The 20,766-nt window shown below is 40.7% G+C and overlaps 1 protein-coding gene across 4 annotated transcripts in view; it reads left to right on the top strand.

Annotated features, from left to right (window-relative positions):
* The window catches only part of LOC102491132 (zinc finger protein 140), a 97,092-nt gene that overhangs the window by 60,597 nt on the left and 15,729 nt on the right, over positions 1-20,766 (top strand). For 2 of the 4 annotated variants that reach the window (XM_027771380.1, XM_014587388.2), the window contains exon 5: positions 5,330-8,127. In XM_027771380.1, coding sequence (XP_027627181.1) covers positions 5,330-7,314 — 1,985 coding nt within the window. In that variant the 3' untranslated portion in view covers positions 7,315-8,127. Of the gene's footprint in view, positions 1-5,329; positions 8,131-20,766 lie in introns of those variants that run through there. The other 2 variants (XM_027771387.1, XM_027771381.1) reach the window with 2 other exon arrangements.

Here is a 20,766-nt window from a genome sequence, read left to right as displayed (position 1 = left end):
AAATGTGCCCTATAACAAAAAAACTTTCTTAAAAAAAAAAAAAATCCCTGGATGAGAAGGGATTGTGGAGTGGCCATCCCTCCTTGTGGGGGGGTGGGGGAGGGTGTCATTTTCTTGCTTTCTATTTCTCTGGTGAACACATGCATCCTATACCAAAAATCTCTCTTTAAAATGAATAAGTAAATAAATAAATAAATAAATAAATAAAAACAGATATTTAGTACATAATGGAACAATATGGAGAAGCCAGTTCTAGAGGTGAAGAATGTGAAATACGCAAGCTATGTGATGAATTTGTGGAAAATGTCCCCAAGAGCAATGACAAATATGAATGTCTTATGCCAGAGAGTCTCAGTGACTTTAAGGCATAGAAAGAAAGTCCGTATGACTAGAGGTTAGTTTGCCAGGGACACATAGAGAGGTTGTGAGGGGTAGGAACTGTATTATATGTTGATGTGTAGGTAATAGAAAGGAGTTGTGATTGATTAAAATTCAAATAAGTTAAAAAAAATAATTTACTTAACTTTATTTGTTATTTTTAATTGGACCAGAGAGCTGGAAAATGAGAAAGCAAGCTGCCAGATCTGGGACTCGAACCATAATCATCAGCCATGTGTGAGTCTGGCACCTTAACCAACACACCACTCGTGGCCCAAATAATTTTTTTAAGACAGATTTTTGCTATAGGGCACATGTGCTCACCAGAGAGACAGAAAAAGACAAAGAGACAGAAAGCAAGTAATCACCCCCCAGGGGGGATGGTCATACCAAAATCCCTTCTCCCTTCTCTATTTGGGATTTTGGGCACGGACATACACGCACCCAGTGTGAGTTTTAAGTCACAGAGTCTAGTGACATAACTATTACTCCATCTTCTGGTCCCTGATTCAGATAATTTTAAATGAATTAATTCAGATAATTTTTTTTTAATTTATTCATTTTTTACATTAATTCACTATACACCATCACAACACACAAATTTAATTCAGATAATTAAAAAAAAATTTTTTTTTTAGAGAGGTTTTTGCTATAAGGGTGCATGTGCTTGCCAGAAAGACAGAGAGACAGAAAGGGAGAAATCACCCTCTGGGGGGATGGCCACACTGCAATTCCTTCTCCATTCTCCTCTCAGGATCTTGGGCATACACACACACACACACACACACATGCATGCCCGGCATGAGTTTAAGCCACTGGGTTCAGGACCTGAACTGTGGTCTGCTACGTGGGAGTCCAGTGAAATAGCCATTATGCCAACTGTTGGTCCCAATTCAGATCCTTTTAAATGAAGATAAAATGATGATTTATACTTTTTAAAGCTCAAGACAACCATAGAATAGAAAATAGAAGCGAAGAAACCAATTAGGGTGTTTCACTGAGATCATATAATGGATAAGACTACAGCAGAGAAGGTGACATAAAGAGTGGATGTATTGGGACCAGCAGGTGGCATAATGGTTATATCACTGGACTCCCACATGGCCACCCGTTTGAGTCTTGGGCCTGGCAGCTTGAAACTCATGCTGGGCTTCTGTGTGTGCATGCCCAAAATCCTGAAAGGAGAATGGAGGAAAAGGAATTGCAGCATGGCCATTCCCTCTAAGTGGGCTGTTTTTCACTTTCTGTCTCTTTGGGAGCACATGTGATCTATAGCAAAAAAATCTCTTAAAAAAAAAATGGATGTGTTTTGAATATGTCATAAATGCACATGTAAGACATTCATATATTTTTTTAAAGAATTATTTTATTTAACTTTATTTATTTTTAACTGAACCAGAGGGGGAGAGAGAGAAAGCAAGCCACAAGGTCTTGGATTCAAACCACTGTCAACCATGTTGGAGTCCAGCACCCTCAACCACCATGCCACCTGCTGGCCCCAAGATATTCCTATCTTTTTAGAATATTTAATTTTATTATTCATTCACTTATTTTAGTTTGACCAGAGAGAGAGAGAGAGAGAGAGAAAGCAAGCCACCCGGTTCAGGATTTGAATCATGATTGGCCATGTGTCCAACACCCTAACCACCGCAGCACCTGCTGGTCTTTTTTTCCCTTTTTAAATTTAGGTTTGTTGGTTTTTTTTTTTTTGTTTTTTGACTGGAACTGCCATCTTCCAGTAATTAACCAAAATGATGAACACAAAGGGAAAGAAGAGAGGCACCCGATATATGTTCTCTAGGCCTTTTAGAAAACATGGAGTGGTTCCTTTGGCAACATATATTTGAATCTAAAAGAAAGGTGATATTGTAGACATCAAGGGAATGGGTACTATTCAAAAAGGAATGCCCACAAATGTTACCATGGCAAAACTGGAAGAGTCTACAGTGTTACCCAGCATGCTGTTGGCATTGTTATGAACAAAGAAGTTAAGTGCAAGATTCTTTTTTTTTTTTTTTTTGGAGAGATTTTCACTGTAGGGCACGTGCGCTCACCAGACAGAGAGAGACATAGAGACAGAAAGCGAGAAATCACCCCCCAGGGGGGATGGTCACGCCGCAATCCCTTCTCCTCCATTCTCCTCTCGGGATCTTGGGCACGCACGCACACGCGCCCGGCGTGAGTTTTAAGCCACCGGGTCCAGGACACGAACCGCGGTTGACTACGTGGGAGTCCAGCAACATAGCCATTACGCTAACTGCTGGTTCCTAAGTGCAAGATTCTTGCCAAGAGAATTAATGTGTGAATTAAGCATATTAAGCATTCTAAGAGCAGAGATAACTTCCTAAAATGTGTGAAGGCAAATGACCAGAAAAAGAAAGAAGTCAAAGAGAAAGCTACCTGGGTTCAACTAAAGCCAGCCTGCTCCACTTTGTGAGAACCAATGGAAAGGAGCCTTAGCTTCTGGAACCTATTCCCTATGAATTTATGGCATGATGGATGTTAAAAATAAACTAATCTGTGACTTATAAAAAAAAATTAGGTTTGTTTTATTCAAGTTTAATGTTAATTCCCTGCTCCTATTTTTCTTATAGGACAAATGAAAAGTTTTGTGTTAGGTATATAATAATTTCAAATATGTACTTAATTTATTAACTAGTGATAGCATTAGAAGTAACTTCCTTCTTTTTTTTTTTTTTTTGAGAGGTTTTTGCTATAGGGCGTGTGCGCTCCTCAGACAGACAGAGAGAGACATAGAGACAGAAAGCGAGAAATCACCCCCTGGGGGGTTGGTCATGCCACAATCCCTTCTCCATTTCTCCTCTTGGGATCTTGGGCACACCCGCACACATGCCTGGCATGAGTTTTAAGCCACCGGTTCCGGGTCGCAAACCGCGGTCGACTACGTGGGAGTCCAGTGACATAGCCATTACGCCAACTGCTGGTTCCCCAGCATTAGAAGTAACTTGACATTGTTTTATGAATACTTTGTTTTGTACTCCCATCTTTCCTCATAATCATTTTGCTTAAACTCTTCAATATCTGAAAATTATATGTTGGTGGTTAAGGCAGCTAGATCCCACATGGGTATCCCTTATGGCCGACTTCGCCATTCAAATTCCAGAACCAGTCCTTGAAAATTATGTCAAGCACATGTGTATGTGCCCAAAATCCTGAGAGAATGGAGAAGGGATTGTGGCATGGCCATCCACCTGGGAGGTGATTTCTCACTTTGCCTCTCTCTTGTGAACACAACTGTTCTACAGCAAAGTAAAAGAAAAAGACAACACGTTAATATGTCTATAATAGCATTTGTTTTGTTTTGTTTTTGAGAGGTTTTTGCTAAAGGGCATATGCGCTCGCCAGAAAGACAGAGAGAAACAGAAACAGAAAGCAAGAAATCTCCCCCCAGTGAGAATGGCCACGCCGCAACCCCTTCTCCTCCATTCTCCTCTTGGGATCTTAGGCATGCACACACACCTGCCCAGTGTGAGTTTAAGCCACCAGGTCAGGGATTCTAACCATGGTGAACTACGTGCAAGTCCAGCAACATAGACATTACACTAACTGCTGGTCCCTTGAGTCTTGATATTAACTTCCCGACTTCTTTCTCCCTCTATTTTTCCCAACTCTATTAGTACTATTATTTTATCTTTTTGAGAGATTTTTGTTACAGAGTGTGTGCACTTGCTGGATTGACAGAGAGAGAAAGTAAGAAATTACCCCTCAGGGAGGATAGCCACACTACAATCCCTTCTCCATACTCCTCTCAGGATTTTGGGCATGCACACACACACACACACTTGGTGTGAGTTTCATACCTCTGGGTCCAGGACTCGAACTGTGGTCAACCATGTCAGAGTCCAGCACCTTAACCACTACACTACTTGATGTCCCTCCCAACTCAGTTATTAACACCATGACTGAATTGCCCAGATCCCAAATGTAGGGGTCATTCTTGATTTGTACTAATAACACATAATAATACCACAGTGTGTATTTTTCTCTTGCTATACCATATGTGGTTGCCAGAAAGAGACAGAGGTAAAGTGAGAAATCAACCCACCCAGGTTAGATGCCCACAGTACAATCTTTTCTTCATTCTTCTCTTGGGTTTTTGGCACACATGTGCTCAGTTTGTTTTTCAGGCTGCCGGGTCCAGGACTTGACCTGCACAGCCATGTGAGATCTAGTGATTTAACCACCACGCCACCTGCTGGCTCCAATTTTGTCATGTTTTAATACAACCTATTTATTCTTTCTCTTTTCCATTTAAATGCAAGGTTCATTATGGCAGAGGTTATCTGTTTTGTTCTCTTGTGTCCAGTACCTCACATGCTGCACAGAACGTAATGTACACTCAGGTGCTGAGTAATTCTTCAGTTGCTTTTTGCAGCCTCTTGTTTCTTTTTTCTTTTCTTTTCTTTTTTTTTTTTTTTTAAAGAGAGTTTCACTATAGGGCTAGTGCATTAGCCAGAGAGAGAGAAAGTGAGAAATCACCTCCTAGGGACGATGGCCATGCTGGAATCTTCTCTCCTTCATTCTCTTCTCAGGATTGTGGGAATGCATGCACATGTGCCCAGCATGAATTTCAAGCCTCTGGATTGGGACTCAAACCATTGTTGGCTATGTGGGAGTCCAGCATCTCAATCACTATGCTACCTGCTGGCCCCACCTCCTTTCTTTTTATCTTCATTACCCCTTTTGTTCTCACATTCTGTACCCACTTCATAAATTTATATTTGAAAACAAAGATGATTCATTCTATCATATTGTTCCTGTTGTCAACATTTCTTTTTTTGTTCAGTACCTAGGAGGTAGGCATTATACTTGGGACTTATGTCAGGCTAGGAAACTAAGTCTTTAAAAGCAGTCAACCCCTCAGCTTTAGCATTTCTAGTTTTTTTATTCAGGAAGCACAACCAAACAGATATTTTTGTTTCCCTTATAGAAGAAGTCTTGCAAGTAGATCATTGCCTGACATGGCACCCGGATAATCATAACAAGCTTAAAAACGGGAAAAAAGGGCATGAATGTGATGCATTTTGGAAAAAATTCAATCTGAGCATGAACTTTGTTCCATTAAGGAAATCAAACAGTGAAGGTGACTTAGATGGACTGATTTTGAAACATCATTTAGATTTGCTTATTCCAAAAACAGATCATGGAAAAATGGAATCAAATGACTTCAGTGTCTTTGATAAATTCTTTCTCCATACCAAACCTGAGGATACTGATCCTTGGTTAAAATACTATGAAGGTGATACATATGATAAAGATATCTATAAAAAGTCACAGATTGTCATATATCACAGGACTCGTTTTGGGGAGAAACTCTATGAATGCAGTGAATGTAGGAAACGCTTCAGTAGGAAGACAAGTCTCATTAAACATCAGAGCAGACATCTAAGAGAAATAGCTTATGGCTGTGGTAACTGTGGGAAAACCTTTCCCCAGAAGTCACAGTTTATGACACATCACAGAACTCACACAGGAGAAAAACCATATGATTGTAGCCAGTGTGGGAAAGCTTTCTCCCAGAAGTCACAACTCACATCCCATCAGAGGACACATACAGGAGAAAAACCATATGAATGTGGTGAATGTGGAAAAGCCTTTTCCCGAAAGTCACATCTCATATCACATTGGAGGACACACACAGGAGAAAAACCCTATGGATGCAGTGAATGTGGGAGAGCCTTTAGTGAAAAATCAAATCTTATTAATCATCAGAGAATTCATACAGGAGAGAAACCTTTTGAGTGCAGGGAGTGTGGAAAAGCCTTCAGTAGGAAGTCACAACTTGTTACACATCACAGAACTCATACAGGAACAAAACCCTATGGATGTAGTGATTGTAGAAAAGCCTTTTTTGAGAAATCAGAGCTCATTAGACATCAGACAATTCATACTGGAGAGAAACCTTATGAATGCAGTGAATGCAGGAAGGCATTTAGAGAAAGGTCAAGTCTCATTAATCATCAGAGGACCCATACAGGGGAGAAGCCCCATGGATGCATTCAGTGTGGGAAGGCCTTCTCCCAGAAGTCACACCTCATATCACATCAGATGACACACACAGGAGAAAAGCCTTTTGTGTGTAGTAAGTGTGGGAAAGCCTTCAGCATGAAATCCCAGCTTGTTAGACATCAAAGAACTCATACAGGAGAAAAGCCCTACGAATGCAGTGAATGTGGGAAAGCTTTCAGTGAGAAACTGAGTCTCACTAATCATCAGAGGATTCATACAGGAGAAAAACCCTATGTATGCAGTGAATGTGGGAAAGCCTTTTGTCAGAAGTCACATCTCATATCACATCAGAGGACACATACAGGAGAAAAACCCTATGAATGCACTGAATGTGGGAAAGCCTTTGGAGAGAAGTCAAGTCTTGCAACTCATCAGAGAACTCACACTGGAGAAAAACCCTATGAATGCAGGGACTGTGAAAAGGCTTTTTCTCAGAAGTCACAGCTGAATACTCATCAGAGGATTCACACAGGAGAAAAACCCTATGAATGCAGTCTTTGTAGAAAAGCTTTCTTTGACAAGTCAGAGTTAATTAGACATCAGAGAACTCATACAGGAGAAAAGCCTTATCAATGCAATGAATGTAGGAAAGCCTTTAGGGAGAAGTCAAGTCTCATTAATCATCAGAGAATACATACAGGGGAGAAACCCTTTGCATGCAGGGAATGTGGCAAATCCTTCTCTCGGAAGTCACACCTTATACCACATCAGAGGACACACACAGGTGAGAAACCGTATGGATGCAGTGAATGCAGGAAAGCATTTTCTCAGAAGTCACAGCTTGTTAATCATCAGAGAATCCATACAGGAGAGAAACCTTTTCATTGTAATGAGTGTGGGAAAGCCTTCTCACAGAAGTCACAACTCATTAATCATCAGAGAACTCATATAATAAAGAAATCCTAGGAATGCAATTAATATACATCTTGAACAGAAATCATACTTGAGAAAATGCAGTAATGGTAAACAGATTTTGGGTATTAGCCACATAATGTTGTATTTCAGAGTATATAGTCTGGTAGGAATTCTGTGACTGAGATTATAAAAGGAGTGTGCACAGCAGGTATGCATGCTTACATTAGAACCCATAGAGTAAAACTGAACCTATGGATGCAGTGGATCTCAGAAACCTTCCAACCCATAGTTAAGCCTTACATAGTATAAAATTCACAGCAAAGAGGAATCCTTTGAATATCTGAAAGGCTTCCTAAGGTCAGATCTTAGCTTTTAGAAATATTTCTACCAGGGATGAGGGGTATCCTCACAGTTACAGCAAAGTGAGGCAACATTTTTACCAAGAAATGACAGCTTGTAATTATAAAATACCTTTGGAATGAAACTCTAGGATGACTAAATATGGAACAGTCTTCACCAAGTAACTCAATTATGTTATATTTTGAAGAATTAACACTGTGTATAAACTTTTAAAAAGACATTGAAAACATGTTTCCCTAGAAATAATGACATGAAGGGAAACTGTACACTTTAACACAGGTACCAAAAATGCCCAGTTCTAAATGGTTGACAGATGTTCACTCATAATAATGAAATTTTAAAACTATGTGAATAAACTAATGTGAAGAAATGTCCTAGTGGTATTTATGGATTATTTTCCTGTGTCACATGATGTTTTATATTTTTGAATTGTGCATGGTAATTTAATGTAGTTGAGAGCACAAGATGCTTATACTTGATGGTGCCTCTGATTTCGTCAAGACAGAATATACCACTGGCTCTTTTGTGTGTGTGCGTGTGGAGGTTTTTGCTATAGGGCGCGTGTGCTCACCAGACAGACAGCCAGGAGAGACAGAAAGGGAGAAATCACCCCCCAGGGGGGATGGCCACACTGCAATCCCCTCTCCTCCATTCTCCTCTCAGGATCTTGGGCACGCATGCATGCACATGCGCCCTGCGTGAATTTAAGCCACCAGGTCCGGGACTCGAATCGCAGTCGACTACATGGGAGTCCAGTGACATAGCCATTACGCTAACTGCTGGTCCCACCACTGGCTTTTCTGTGTTAACAGTATTATAAAAATGGATACTTATCACCAAATAATTTGCTTAAGTAATAATGCCACTTTCCTTTTTCCTTCTTGTTTTCATATATAGGTGGTCTCTTATCTTTCTCCTCAGTAGCTGAAACCAAATTTTCTGTACCCTAAAGTCTGAGAAGCAGTTTATATATGATCCTGTTAATAAGTATATAAATGCAGGTACCACAGAATAGCAATAGTGATTCATGATAAGAATGAGCAGAGGATAGGCGAGTAAACTATAGCACTCAACACTTAAACTAAATGAAAGCACTGCAGATTCTCATTTAGTGAGATGAAAGATGTCACCACACATCATTCATATATATACACATACGTATTATGTATATAAATGTGTGTGCATGCGCTCACTGAAAGAGACAAAGTGAGAAATCATGCCTGGGGGAAAGGCCACACCACAATATCTTCTACATTCTCCTCTCTGAATTTTAGTTATATAGACACACATGTGCCTGATGTGAATTTCAAGCTGCTGGGTCTGAGACTTAAACTTTGGTCAGGAGTCCAGCAGCTCAACCACTACACTCCCTGCTTACCTCACATGTGTGTATATCTTAAGTACTCTGTAGCACAAGATCAACTTTAAAAAAAATTTTTTTTGAGGTTTTTGCCATGGTGCATGTGCGCTCACCAGAGAGACAGAAAGTGAAAAATTACTCCCCAGGGGAGATGGCCACACTGCAATCCCTTCTCTAGTCTTGTCTTGGGATTTTGGGCATGCATTCACGTATGCCTGACATGAATTTCAAGTTGCCAGGTCTGGGATTTGAATCACAGTTTACCATGGGGGAGTCCAGTCCCATAACTCCTATGCCATCTGCTTGCCCCTACAACTTAATTTACTATGATAAGGGGTCAGCAGATGTCATGGGGATTGGCATGCTCTTTTCTCATTTGGCCAACTAGTTTGGGTCCCAGGCCTGGTGGCTTGAGAACCATGCTGGACACTTGTTTGTGTGTGCCCAGAGTCCCACGAGGAGAGTGAAAAAGAGGGGATTGTGGTGTAGCCATTCTCCTTGGGGTGATTTCTTACTTTTCCTCACTGTCTCTCTCTGTCTCCAGTAAGAGCATGTGCCCTGTGGCAAGACCCTATTAACCAAAATTACTATGATAAAATACTATGGAAACTTTGTGCTGTTCTTATGTTTTTGAAATTTCATATAACTTTTTTTAAAAAAATGGGGGACAGGGAACCAGCAGTTAGTGTAATGACTATGTCGGTAGACTCCCACATAGTCCACCGCGGTTCGTGTCTCGGACCTGGTGGCTTAAAACTCATGCCGGGCGTGTGTGAGTGCATGCCCAAGATCCCTAGAGGAGCATGGAGAAGGGATTGTGGTGATTGTGGTTTTACCATCCCCCCTGGCGGGTGATTTCTTGCTTTCTGTCTCTATGTCTCTCTCTGTCTGTCTGGCGAGTACATGCCCTATAGTGAAAACCTTTCAAAAAAAAAAAAAAATGGGGGACAGAAGGTGGTGTGGTGGGTAAAGTGCTGGATTCCCACATGGCTGATTATAGCTTGAGTCCTAGACACAGTACCTAGAAAAGCACACCAGGCACGTGTGTGTGTGTGCCCGAAATCCCAAGAGAAGAATGGAGAAGGAATTGTGGTGTGACCATTCCTGTGGGGAGAGGGGTTGATTTCTCACTTGTTCTCTGTTTGTCTCTGGCAAGTGCACATACCCTGTGGCAAAAACCTAAAACAAAAACAAAACAAAACAAAACAAACAAACAAAAACAGTCTACACACACACACATTTATATATATATATGAAAACAGAGAGTTTAAAACAGTCTTTATATGGGACCAGCAGTTAGTGTAAAGGCTGTGCCACTGAACTCCCATGTAGTCGACCGTGGTTTGAGTCCCGGACTTGGTGGCTTAAACTCACACCAGGTGTGTGTGCATGCATGCCCAAGATCCCGAGAGGAGAATGTAGGAGAAGGGATTGCCATGTGGCCATCCCCACAGGGGGAGGGGGGTGATTTCTCACTTTCTGTCTCTCTGTCTCTCTCTGTCTTTCTCGCTAGTGCATGCGCCCTATAGCACAAACCTCTCCCCCCCAAAAAAATTTTTTTTGCTCGTACTCCATAGTTCTTGACAGTTAATAAACAACTTTCAAAATTTCAAAATACAAAATTGTAAAGACAATATTCAAAATATTTCTTATAATTTTGTTTGTGACTCTATAACAGACAGTATGGTTTTAAATATTTTTGAGAAAATATTTACATATCAACTACTCAAATTGTTGAAAAGCAAATGCCCAGCACATGAGTCACATATATACCTTCTCAATTCTGCCCTGCCTACCAAGTATTCTGTGATATGCCAGGTGCTAGCAAAGATCAGACTTTTTCTTCCTTCAAAGTTTTTCTCAAGATAATCCTCTGATGTGGTTGCTCTTTTGCAGTCTCTAACTGATTACAATGCTAGGCTGTAAGAATCCAGGTTAGTTTATGTTATAAATTCTTTCATATGTCTTCTCTAATCCTCTCTGCCAGACAGAACTATATGGTGCCAGGCCTTCTTTCTAAGAGCTTCTGTTGGCTTACTTGAGATCCACCTTAGTTCCATAGTTTTCTGATTAATCTTCAAGTATGACATTCCAGTTAAAGCCCTGTCCAATAATGAATATTTCCAATTTCTGATTCAACACAACAGGCATTATTGAACTTATACCCTTCTGCCACAAAATGAGAATACTCCCAAATATTTTCCAATTACAGAGTGGTCATGAAGGAAGAAAAGTTTGTTTTCATTTAGAAGAACAAAAATATTTTAACATGCTGCACCTCTCAACAACTTAAAAGAAAGTAAAATGCTTAAATTGGGAATACAAAGCATAGTAAAAAAAAAAAACAGTAATGTTTCACTCAAAAAGTCATAAAATCCTATTTTGCCAGTTCAGTCTTACGTTCAGCTCTCTTCTGTTGAATTTGCAGTGTTATTGTGTTCCAATGTTTCTGTTTAAATCGTGGAAGTTAACATTCCGCGTTATTATTGATATTTCTTGTCCCTTGCATTACATTGGTCATTTTCTTGGTTGCCTTTTGTTCTCTTATTTCTGTATGTGTCTTTAGTTTTCCTGGTACAGCACTCCTTTCAGAACTTCTTGAAGAGTGGGTCTGCTTTTGGCAAATTCTTTCAGGTCTTGTTTATCTGAGAATGTTTTTATCATTTCTGTCTATATGAAAGATAATCTTGCTGGGTATAGAATTCTTGGTTGAAACTGTTTTTCACTTAACACTTTGAAAATGTTTTCCCATTCTTTCCTTCCTCACATTGTTTCCGATGAGAGGTCTGAGGTTAGCCTGATTGGCTAACCTTTTTAAGTAACCTTACATTTCTTTTTTTCCTTTTTCTTTTGGAGAGGTTTTTGCTATAGAGTATGTGTGTTCACCAGAGAGACAGAAAGTGAGAAATCACCCCCCAGGGGGGATGACCACACTGCATTCCCTTCTCCCTTCTCCTCTTGGGATCTTGGGCATGCATGCACATGTGCCTGGCGTGAGGTTTTTTTTTTTTTTTTTTACATTATTGGCAGTCATTTAATGGCATTTATTATTTTTTTTTCCAATTTATTTGCATTCATTCACTGTACATCATTACAGCATACACAATGAGATTTTCCATCCAGAGTACACTGTATATTGTCTCAATCAAGCACATCAACAAACATGTTATTATTAGCAAATGATCTTCCATTTCTTGTTTTCTGTATGTTTTGCTTTTTCTCCCCCATCCTTGGTTCCCTCTCTCTTACCCTCTGCCACCTCCTGTTCTCCTCCCACACTGTCTCTGTTATCTATTTCTATACCATTTTCCCCCCAACATTTTATTGAATCACCAAAGACCCTCATCAATCCAAATACCCTCCTAGCAAACATATGTGACACACACATTTCCATGAGCACAAGTCTAACTTTACGCATCCTATAAATTAGCACCTAACTGGGGCTACATATCCTACTGCAGTCATTGAATAGATATATTTTGTTTTCCTGAAACTCTTTTTTGTAACTCAATTTACATTCCTTCTCTAGGCATCATCACAGCACACAAAATGCGATCTCCCATCCAGTACACACTGCATAGTGACTCAATCATGCACATTACAAAAAATATAAATTTCCACTTCTAGTTGCTAGAATTAATTCCACCCCTCTTTCTGACCCTCTGTCCCTTCCCACCCTCCTCTCACACCACCTCTAGTGTCCAAAATTGTCCTCCATTCCCTTCCCACCCACATTGCATTGATCACACAATTTCCTACATAACCTGACTACTTTCAAAGGTGAGTTCCCTCGTTACTACTAAGAAAACCAGTTTTAACTTAAATCAAAGAACCGCCAAGGAACTTTGCTTAAAGCCCGGAAACAGGTTAGGATTCTGTTCAAATGGTAGGTGCATGAACCTATCAGTCTCATATACTTTTATCTTCTGTTCTGGTTCAATTTTCCTGATTAAATTCTGGGATATAGTATTCAACTCCAGACTTGTCCCTATGATTAAGTTAGCTACTTTCTCAGTTTTTGGACTCTTATTTCCATGTATCTGCGTTTAGTTTTCCTGATACAGCACATCCTTGAGAACTTCTTGGAGGTCTGGTCTGGTGCTGGTAAATTCTTTCAGGTTTTGTTTATCTGAGAATGTTCTTGTCTTTTCTTCCCACCTGAAAGATAATCTTGCCGGATACAGTATTCTTGGCTGAAACTGCTTCTCTCTTAACACTTGGAATATATTTTCCCATTCTCTCCTCGCTTTTATTGTTTCTGATGAGAGATCTGCTGTTAGCCTGATGGGATGTCCTTTGTAGGTAACTTGATGTTTTTCTCTTGCTAATCTTAGTATCTTGTCTTTGTCTGCAGTTTTGGTCAACCTGGCTATAATGTGTCTTGGAGAAGATCTTCTAGGGTTGATTCTATTTGGGGTCCGTTGTATTTCCTGGGACTGGATCTTTGAATGCCTCTCTAGGTTTGGAAAGTTTTCTTGCAGGATTTCCTGGAATAGATTATCAATGCCCTTATGGGTTTCCTCACCTTCTGGAATGCCAATTATCCGGATATTTGGACGTTTGATGGTATCCAGTACTTCTCGCATATTATTCTCAAATTTTTGTGCCATTTTCTCAGCCTTCATGGTGGATTTTTCTAGGCCAGCCATTTTCTCCTCTACATCTGAGATTCTATTTTCTGAATGATCTAGTCTGCTTTTAATGCTTTCCAGGGAGATTTTGACTTCTTGTATTATAGACTTCATCTCTAGCAGTTCGGTTTGAGTCTTTTGTAAAGTGTGTAATTCCACTTTTAGATCTTGCAGGAATTTCCTCATCTCTTGGAACTCGTCAATCTCTTTCTCCTTTCTCTTTAGTAGTTCATTATCTCTCTTCTCTTCCATCTCTGTTAGCTTAGACATTATGAATGATCTGAATTCCTTATCAGACATTTCCATGATTTTCACCGAACTGCTTGTGGATGAAGAGTTACTCTTTTCCCTAGGAGGAGAGGTATTTTCTTGTTTTCCCATGTTTCTCGTGATCCGGCGGTGATTTCTTGTCATCTGATGAATGTTGTGTTTTCTTTCAAATTCTGGAGGTTCAGCCTTAATGTTAAGGAGCAAGCAGACAGAGGTGATCCAGAATCTCTTTGCTGTTCTATTGTGCTTGCTGGTGCAGCAGATTCAGAAGATAGTGGGGAATATTTCAACCCTATTAGTATTTGAATGTTTAGCTACAGTGATCTTAGATCTGTCTAAAAACACACTGAAAGGATATTGGAGAGTGAAGAGACAAGAAAAAAGAAAACGAGACAGAGAAAAACAACAAAAAAAGAAAAAAAAATCAAAAATTCTTCTGCCCCTGGCATGAGTTTTAAGCCACCGAATCCAGGACTTGAACCGTGTTCGAGTACATGGGAGTCCAGCAACAGCCCTCACGCTAACTGCTGGTTCCAGTAACCTTATGTTTCTCTCTTGCCAATTTTAGTATCTTGTCTTTGTAGATTTGGCCAGTCTGGCTATGATGTGCCTTGAAGATCTTCTTGGGTTGATTCTAATAGTATTTGTTTTTCATGTGTCCAGATATTTGAATGTCTCTCTAGATTTGGAAAGTTTTCTTCCAAGATTTCATGGGGTAGATTATCAATGTCCTTATTAGTTTCCTCACCTTCTGGGATACAGATTATCCAGATGTTTGGACGCTTAATGCTGTCTAGTATTTCTTGTACAGTATTCTCTTTTTTTTAATTATTATTATTTTTTTTTCTAGATCAGAAGTTTTGCCTTCAATATCCAAGATTTGATTTTCTGCATGGACGAATCTGCTTTTAATACTTTTTTTTTTTTTTTTTGAGAGAGAGGTTTTTGCTATAGGGTGCGTGTGCTCGCCAGAAAGACAGAGAGACAGAAAATGAGAAATCACTCCCCAGAGGGATGGCCACGCTGCAATTCTCTTCCATTCTCCTCTCAGGATCCTGGGCATGCACGCACACGCACCCGGCGTGAGTCTAAGTCACCAGGTCCAGAACTCGAAATGCAGTCGACTACATGGGAGTCTAGCGACATAGCCATTACACTAACTGCTGTTCCCTGCTTTTAATAATTTTGAGGGAGGTTTTGACTTCCTGAATGGCAACCTTCATCACTAATAGCTCCATTTGATTTTATGGTGTGTATTTCATCTTTCAGGTCATAGAAGAACTTCCACACTTCCTGAAACTCGTCTCTTTTCCTCTGCATCTTCTGGAATTATTTCTCAGCTCTTGCATCTTGTTTAGTTTTGTCACTATGGATATTTTGAATTATTTATCAGACATTTTCACGAGTTCTATAGTACTGTCTGTGGATGATGAGGGATTGTTATTTTCCCTTAGGGGAGATATATTTTCTTCATTTCTCATGTTTCTTGTGCCTCTGTGGTAGTTTGTAGTCTTTCTGTGACAAAATATCTCCTCCACTTATCTGAATATTTTCAGGAGTCTAGAAGATGGAGTTTAGAGCATAGCTTCCCTGAACAGGCCAGGACACTCCTCAGCTTTAAAATGGCTTCTTGTCTGAATATTTCAGGAGTCTAGAAGATGGAGTTTATAGCATAGCTGCCTGTACAGGCCAGCAAGAGTCACTGTTAATAAGATGTAAATTTAGACCACTTTGTGGTGAAAAAATACTTCCGACATCTTCAAGGAAGCCCAGTTTGCCTTCTTGCGAATTTCTGTGATTCCTGGACAAGTATTAGCAAACAAGTCTTCTACTTTTCATCATTTGAAATCTTTGTGTTTTACCTTCTTTCACCCATTGCATTGACTGTGTAGGAAACTTCCTGTTGGGGACTTACATAAAATAAACATGCTTTCCTTTCAATGTACATGAGCCACCCTTAGCTAAAGTAGATTTTATTCTGCAATAGGCATTTTTTTAAAGATTTTTTAAAATTTAATTTTATTTATTCATCCATTTATTTTAATTTGAGTAGAAAGAGAGAGACACAGAGAATGAGAGGGGAAAGTGAGAAAGCAAGCCTCCAGTTCCAAGACTTGAACCGTGGTCTGCCATGTGGGAGTGTCCAGTGCCTTAACCACCATGCCACCTGCTGGTCCCTGCAATAGACATTCTTTAGTGTCTGTTTTTGAAATTACCTTGGTAAACCACAGAAATGTTTTTCCATCTTTCCCCTCATTGATTTCTACCCCCATTCAAGAAGAAAGTTTTATACTGGGTTTATTTATGGGACTGTGTAACACAGTAAGATACATTGGGATAAAAACACTAAAGGGTGCACTGGTCACCCAGAAGTTAAGTTGATGGACCTCATATTTTAAGTGGTATGGTCTGAATCCCAAACCTGGTGGCCTGAAAAACATGCGAGGCATATGTGCATGAATGCCCAAAGTCCTGAGAGGAGAATGTAGAAGGGAACACAGTGTAGCCATACCCCCTGGGAGATGATTTACCACTTTACCTTTCTTTACCTGCTTCCTCTCAGAGGTGTTTTCTTGCTCTCTTTGGTGAGAGCATGGACCCTATAACAAAAAATAAAATTTAAAGAATTATTTAATTTTAGTTAGTTATTCATTTATTTTTTTAAAAATTTGATCGAAGAGAGACACAGAGAGACAAAGAGAGAAAGCGAGACAGCAAGCCACCAGGTCTGGGACTTGAACCGTGGTCAGCCATGTGGGAGTATCCAGCACCTTAACCACTACACCACCTGCTGGTCCCCAATAACAGAAATTAAAAAAAAATATATTGTTGATATAGAATGCATGCACTTGTGAGAAAGACAGACAGAAAATGAGAAACACACACACCCCCGCCCCAAGGGGGGATGGCCATGCTGTAGTTCTTCTCCTCCATTCTCCCCTTGGCAATTTGGGTACACACAAGTACATATATCCTGCATGAACTTCGTCTTTTAGCCCGGAACTCGTATCATGGTCAGTCGTGGTAGTCCAGCAATGGATGTAACCATTATGCCATCTGCTTGTCTCCCCCTAATTTTTTTTTTTTTTAAGAATTTTACTTTATTTATTTAAATTGACCAAAGAGGGACAGAGAGAGAGAGACATACACAAAGTGAGAAAGCAAGCCACCAGGTCTGAGACTCGAACCACAGTCAACCATGTGGGAGTCCAGCGCCCTTAACTACCACGACACTTCCTGCCCCCCCCCCAATTTTTAAAAACAATTAAAGAAGGCCAAGTACAGGAAGCATGGTCCTTCTTCACTACTGAGTTTCTTCTACTCACCTGATACGATGTACAGTTCTACAAAGAACAATTTATATGGTATTTTTAAAAAAGCATTATGTTTTAATTTGCTCACCAGAGGATCAGAGAGAGAGGGAAAGTGAGAAAGCAAGCCCCCAGGTCTGGGACTTGAAACATGGTTGGACATAAGGGAGTGTCCAGTGCCTTAACCACCTTGCCACCTACTGGTCCCTCAGATCCGGAACTTAAGCCACCATTGGCCATGTGGGAGTCAAGTGTCTTATTAACCACCATGCCACATACTGGCCCTGCATGTATTTTTTTCTTATTTTAAAAAAATATTTATTTATTTAATTCCATTTGTTTTTTTTTTTTTTTTTTTTTTTTTTAATTTTATTGGAGAGAGAAAGTTTTTTTTTTTTTTTTAATTTGACTGGAGAGAGAAAGAAAAGGAAAGCAAGCTGCCAGGTCTAGGACCATGGTTGGCCATGTGGGAATCTAGTACCTCAGCCACCAAAACACCTGCTGGCCTTGTTTGTTTTCGATTTTTGATATAGGGCACATGCACACTCCTGAGGGACAGGAAGCAAGAAATCACCCGTCAGAGAGGATGGCCCTGCTGCAATCCATTCTTTATTTTTCTCTCAGGATTTTGTGTACGCACACACACATGCCTAGTGTCAGTTTTAAGCTGCTGGGTAGAGGACTGGAACCACTGTCGACTAAGTGAGAGACCAGCAACTTAACCATTATGCCATCTGCTGACCTCATATTTAGAGAGAGTTTTTTTTTTTTTTTTGGGGGGGGGGGATTTTTGCTATAGGGCACCTGTGCTCACCAGAAAGACAGAATGAGACAGACACTTTGGTCCCCCTCAAAGTGTTCTTAAACCAAAATATCTGGAACAAATAGATCCACAAATAACTTTCAGAGCTTACAAAGAAGAGCTAAGCAGAAGGTAACTGTGGGACAGGTCTCAAAACTTAGAGACTCAGGACCAGCAGTTGGCATAATGGCTATGTTGCTGGACTCCCATGTAGTTGACCACAGTTCGAGTCCTGGACCCGGTGGCTTAAACTCATGCAGGGTGCATATGCATGCATGCCTAAGATCCCAAGAGGGGAATGGAAGACAAGAGATAGTAGTGTGGCCATCCCCCCGGGGGGTGATTTATTGCTTTCTGTCTCTGTCTCTTTCTGGTGAGCACATATGCCCTATAGCAAAAACCTCTCAAAAACAAAAAAAACTTAGCGACTAAACCTTCAAAAATCTCATTAAGAAATGCCATGGAGGGAGTGCTGGCAGTTGGTGTGGTGGTTAAGGTGCTGGACTCCCAAATGACTGTCTGTGGTTCAAGTCTTGGACCTGGCAGCTTGCTCTCTCACTTTCCCCCTCTCTCTGTCCCTCTCTGGTCAAATAAAAATAAAGTTCTAAAAACTTTATTTCAAATCCTCTACCTGGTGCCCTGAAAATCACACCAGGCACGTTTGCATGCATGTGCAGAATCCTAGGAGGAGAATGGAGAAGGGATTGTGGCATAACCATCCCCTCTGCGGAGGCGGGGGTGGGGCATGATTGCTCACTTTTCCACTGTCTTTCTCTCTCAGTGAGTGCATGCACTCTATGGCAAAAACCTTAAATAAATATTGAATTTTTTTTTCAAAAGAATACTTTTAGATTCTCTACATGAAACAAACCCAAAGAACTCCAGATTCATAAAATAATAGCAAAATCAGGTCAATAAATATTTGGAATCTACACTTCAGGCCCCTCAGTCATTTGTCATTAATTCTAGAAACACTCGACTGGGATATCAAATTCATTGGGCTTGTCAGTCTACAGATGTGGTACCAGCAAGCTGTCAAATATCCAGGACAGCCCCAGCCTAAGTGCTGATAAATATATCCATGGCCTTTGCACATCCATGTTTTCTTATACCTTGCTTTCATTCTTTTTAATCCATTTTTCACACTTAACACACTGATTTTTAAATGTTTTAGGTTTTTGCCATATGGTAAGTGTGCTTGCTGGAGACAGAGACAGTGAGAGGGAAAGGGAGAAATCACCGCTCAGGGGGATGGCCATACCTCAGTCCCTTCTCCTCTATTCTATTGGGATTTTGTGCACACACCCCCATGCACCCAGCACAGTTTTCAAGCTGCTAGGTGTGGGACTTGAACTGTGGTCCGCCACATGGGATTCCAGTGCCTCAATCAATATGCCACGAGCTGGTCCCCATGATTACATTTAGATGCAGCTCGGATTAAACATACCCGTGTTTAAACTGTGTGGCTTGGGGTCAGCACGTGGCATGGTGTTTAAGGGTATCGGACTCCCATATGGCTAACCACAGTTCACATCCCAGACCTGGTGGTTGCTTTCTCACTATCCTCCTTTTTCTCTTTCACTCTCTGTGTCCCTCTCCTATCAAATTACAATAAGTAAATCAAGTTAAACAAAAAAAAGAAACCGTGTGGCTCTTTGTGAAGTTTTACACCCTCATTATGGTATGTAAGGACTTTATACAAATACAAACCCATGCCTATCTCATTCCCATCATTTCTAAACTTTTTCTGTCTACACAATGTTTTATGGATATCTTCCAAATACTTCCAGTCCCTCCAGATTTGTGGTCTTTCATTTTATGCTTTTTCAAATCTGCAACTGAAATGACCTCATTCCTTGTTAATGCCAGTCAACCAACAGGCATCTTTCCATGTATTTTTGTGATAACAATCGCATGCTTTACCTTTTTTATTAGAAAGCTTCCCAAAAGCTGGGATCATATCTTAAAACTTAGCAGCTGAAAGTGTATTTAAACATGAGTGCTTATCAATGGCTATGTTTTCTACCACATGGGAAAACATAATCTGCAATGAGAGAATGAAACCATCGAAGCAGTTGTGATCGTGTCTCCATGCCTAGTTCATGTCTTGATGTCCAGATAGATCCCTGCCCTTTTCATGCCTTGATTGTTGAATTCTGTGAGCTATCCCAAATATTCCCCTAATAAATTATCCTGTTAGTGTCACCTGGTTCAAGTTGTGTTTGTTACAACCTAAATATTCCTAACAATTAGTCAACCTCTGTTTTAAGTTCTCTAGAAGCAGATACTGAGGAGTTTGGGTTGCAAGATATTTGAGAATCAACAAGTGTAAAGTGATGGGAGAATAAATAGGAAAAAATTGAGCTGAGGAAGAAGTCAAACTGCTCTCCAAGTCATCCCAAGCCCACAGGAGTTCAGGAGCGGGTATTGTTCGTTAGTGTCTCTACTGGGCCCAAACTGCCACTCCTTTAAAACCCTCAGCCAAGACGCAAGCTGCCCTAAGGGAATTGTAGCAGGGCAGACACCTCCCTTCGCTAGGCCCGTGCGCGCCCCGGTGGGCTCTGGGAATGGTAGTCGTCGCAGAGCAGCACGGTAGGAGGCGAGGTCAGTTCTCCGAAGTGTAGTAGGCCGAGATCTTCATTGTCCGACAGCGCCGTCGGCGAGGCCGCGGGGAGCGCTGGGAGTTGTAGTACGGCGGCCGCGCCCCTTCGGTAGGCCGGCGGGCGCCGCGGTGCGTTCTCCGTCGGCGAGGCCCTGGGGAGCGCTGGG

This window comes from Tupaia chinensis, unplaced genomic scaffold, assembly GCF_000334495.1.
Source record: "Tupaia chinensis unplaced genomic scaffold, TupChi_1.0 Scaffold000211_1, whole genome shotgun sequence".
NCBI lineage: Eukaryota > Metazoa > Chordata > Mammalia > Scandentia > Tupaiidae > Tupaia > Tupaia belangeri.
This window is presented reverse-complemented; position numbering and strand designations above follow the sequence as displayed.